Genomic DNA, 2,154 nt, shown 5'->3' with positions numbered 1-2,154 from the left:
GAGCGATGCGCGCCTTTAATCCATCGCGTTCTCGTTGCGTTTGAAATTTCATCTCGCAACTGAAAATTTCTAAGCAAACAAATTTCTGCGTCGCTCGATCAACTTGACAAATATATCAATCATTTTGACTCCAAACATAAAAAAATCTCAACTATATTTCTTTATGCTTTTAGTACGAATTTACATCGTCACGAAAAAATTGTCTTGCCTTCTGAATGCGTGCTACTATTTACACAAATAAAAATTACAAAATCGGTTTCATGCAAACGTGTAAAATAATTTATTTTATATATTTTTTATGAGACATTGAAAGAGATGTAATATTGAGTATATGCAATGTCGACAGTTTCGGATTGTAAAAAAAAAAAACTACAAAATCATACAAGAAATAAGGTAGATAAATAAAAAACAAATTAAGTTTTATTAATATTGCGTCATAAGTGTATAAATATAAGGTTTATTTATTTTTATTTGTTCCAAGTAAAACAAACAATTAAATGTAATTTTCGATTACCTTAATATTATAAAATACACAGTACACGCGCTTATTAATAATTTTCTCTTGAAATATCGTGAAATAGGACGTATATAATACAGAGTTGAAAAACACGCGCGCGCGCGCGGTCTGTGTGAGCGTGTTATATAATATAATATAAAGGGCATAAACTTTACCCAAAAACCATACAAATATTAGTATCAAAGTCAAACGAAATAATATAGTGTATTAAAAAAAATCTTGTCAGGATTGTAAAACTCATATACTACTTATCTCTATTTCACGGTAGATGATATTACCTCGAATTTAATATTATGTTTATTCATTTGCTCGATCAGAGATGTTTTACCCAATGCAGCACCGGGAGTGAGCACTCCTCCGCTGTAAAGATATAACAACACAAAAATAAAGCCGAAGTTTAACATGTAATTATATAATTATTATTGTGTTTTAATTGCTTATATTATAAACTTGTGAAATTTGTGAAAAATCTTCAAGTAATAACTATGTTAGACACGAGAGACAGTTACATTAAGTAATTAATGATTCACTCACTTGTCAGGTATTTTGTCACTTTCATTAAGAATTGTAATCGCCGATAGGATCGCTATGATGCTAGTCCCTTCATATGCGGGAGAATCACCGGTGACTTTAGTAATTACTTCTTTATTAGGTGAATTTGTGTGTTTATCGGTAGATTCAGTCAACTTTTCAGTCCATCCACGGGCTTTGCATATCACAGAAAAGTGTATCGATTCCCATACTTTCGGATCCGGATTCTCGTGACTGATAAAACCGAACGAAAATAGAGAGGGATACTGCAAATATCGCATGTAATTATCTCATATTACCTAAATAATTTTGACAATCGCAAATATTTTGACACGCACTTTTAGAAGTAAATTACGACCGCATGCTATACGAGTCATGAATAATACAATCAAACCGAAAATAGAGAGCGTCAGGAACACCAAGAAAGACCTAATAGTAATAAACGTACATTAGCAGAAATTACTTCTTAATATTTGTAGCGTTTTACCGATATTGTACTGACTTAAACGTGGCATAAACTCGAATTTGCGCTGGCCTCTCTTTGTACTTGTCATACAAGAATCGCTGTGTGCGAAGAGCTAGTGAACGATCGGTACTCGGAAACCATACAGACCATCCTTCAGAAACATCACTTCGGTGCACTAAACCTCTGCAATGAATGAAATTATTAATGCTGTTTATATCATTAATAATATTAGTCACTATTTCTTTTTCTATCAACGTATAAGGTTTGCATAATTTGTAAATACTTGGTACGAGTACAAACCTGACTTATAATTGATAAAATTATAATTTATAATTGTACACATAACGTTTAGGAAGATGCAGACCTTGATTTTAATTTCGGCGTAAATTCGGGCAATTTGGTAGGATATAATTTTTCGTGCAATTCTCGTAGTTCGTATGCATGAGCCAGACTATATATCGCAGACTCCCAAGTTCCATAATTCAGATACGGACGTTTGTTATCAGTGGCGGTTGACCACGTCGACATGTATACTTCAACATCATTGACTTCTCCTCCAAATTTCTGTTGCGTGAAAATTATTCCTAAATCGCTAGGGACACAGTCAAAGCCGCAAGCGCTCACTACGTAAATACCAGCT

At 33.2% G+C, this 2,154-nt stretch overlaps 1 protein-coding gene across 1 annotated transcript; it reads right to left on the bottom strand.

Moving 5' to 3' along the window:
* Positions 1-500: 500 nt before the first annotated feature.
* LOC112460612 (saccharopine dehydrogenase-like oxidoreductase) lies at positions 501-2,150 on the bottom strand (the record flags this gene model as incomplete). Its single annotated transcript, XM_025025394.1, has 5 exons — positions 501-877; positions 1,052-1,314; positions 1,387-1,477; positions 1,551-1,697; positions 1,879-2,150. Coding segments are annotated over 5 exons (879 nt in total), but the record flags the coding sequence as incomplete, so codon positions are not given.
* Between the last annotated feature and the right edge of the window lie 4 nt (positions 2,151-2,154).

The sequence above is a fragment of the Temnothorax curvispinosus genome, unplaced genomic scaffold (genome assembly GCF_003070985.1).
Source record: "Temnothorax curvispinosus isolate PA1 unplaced genomic scaffold, ASM307098v1 QBEX01010666.1, whole genome shotgun sequence".
NCBI lineage: Eukaryota > Metazoa > Arthropoda > Insecta > Hymenoptera > Formicidae > Temnothorax > Temnothorax curvispinosus.
The sequence above is the reverse complement of the archived record's forward strand: the minus strand, read 5'-3'. Positions and strand labels throughout refer to the sequence as shown.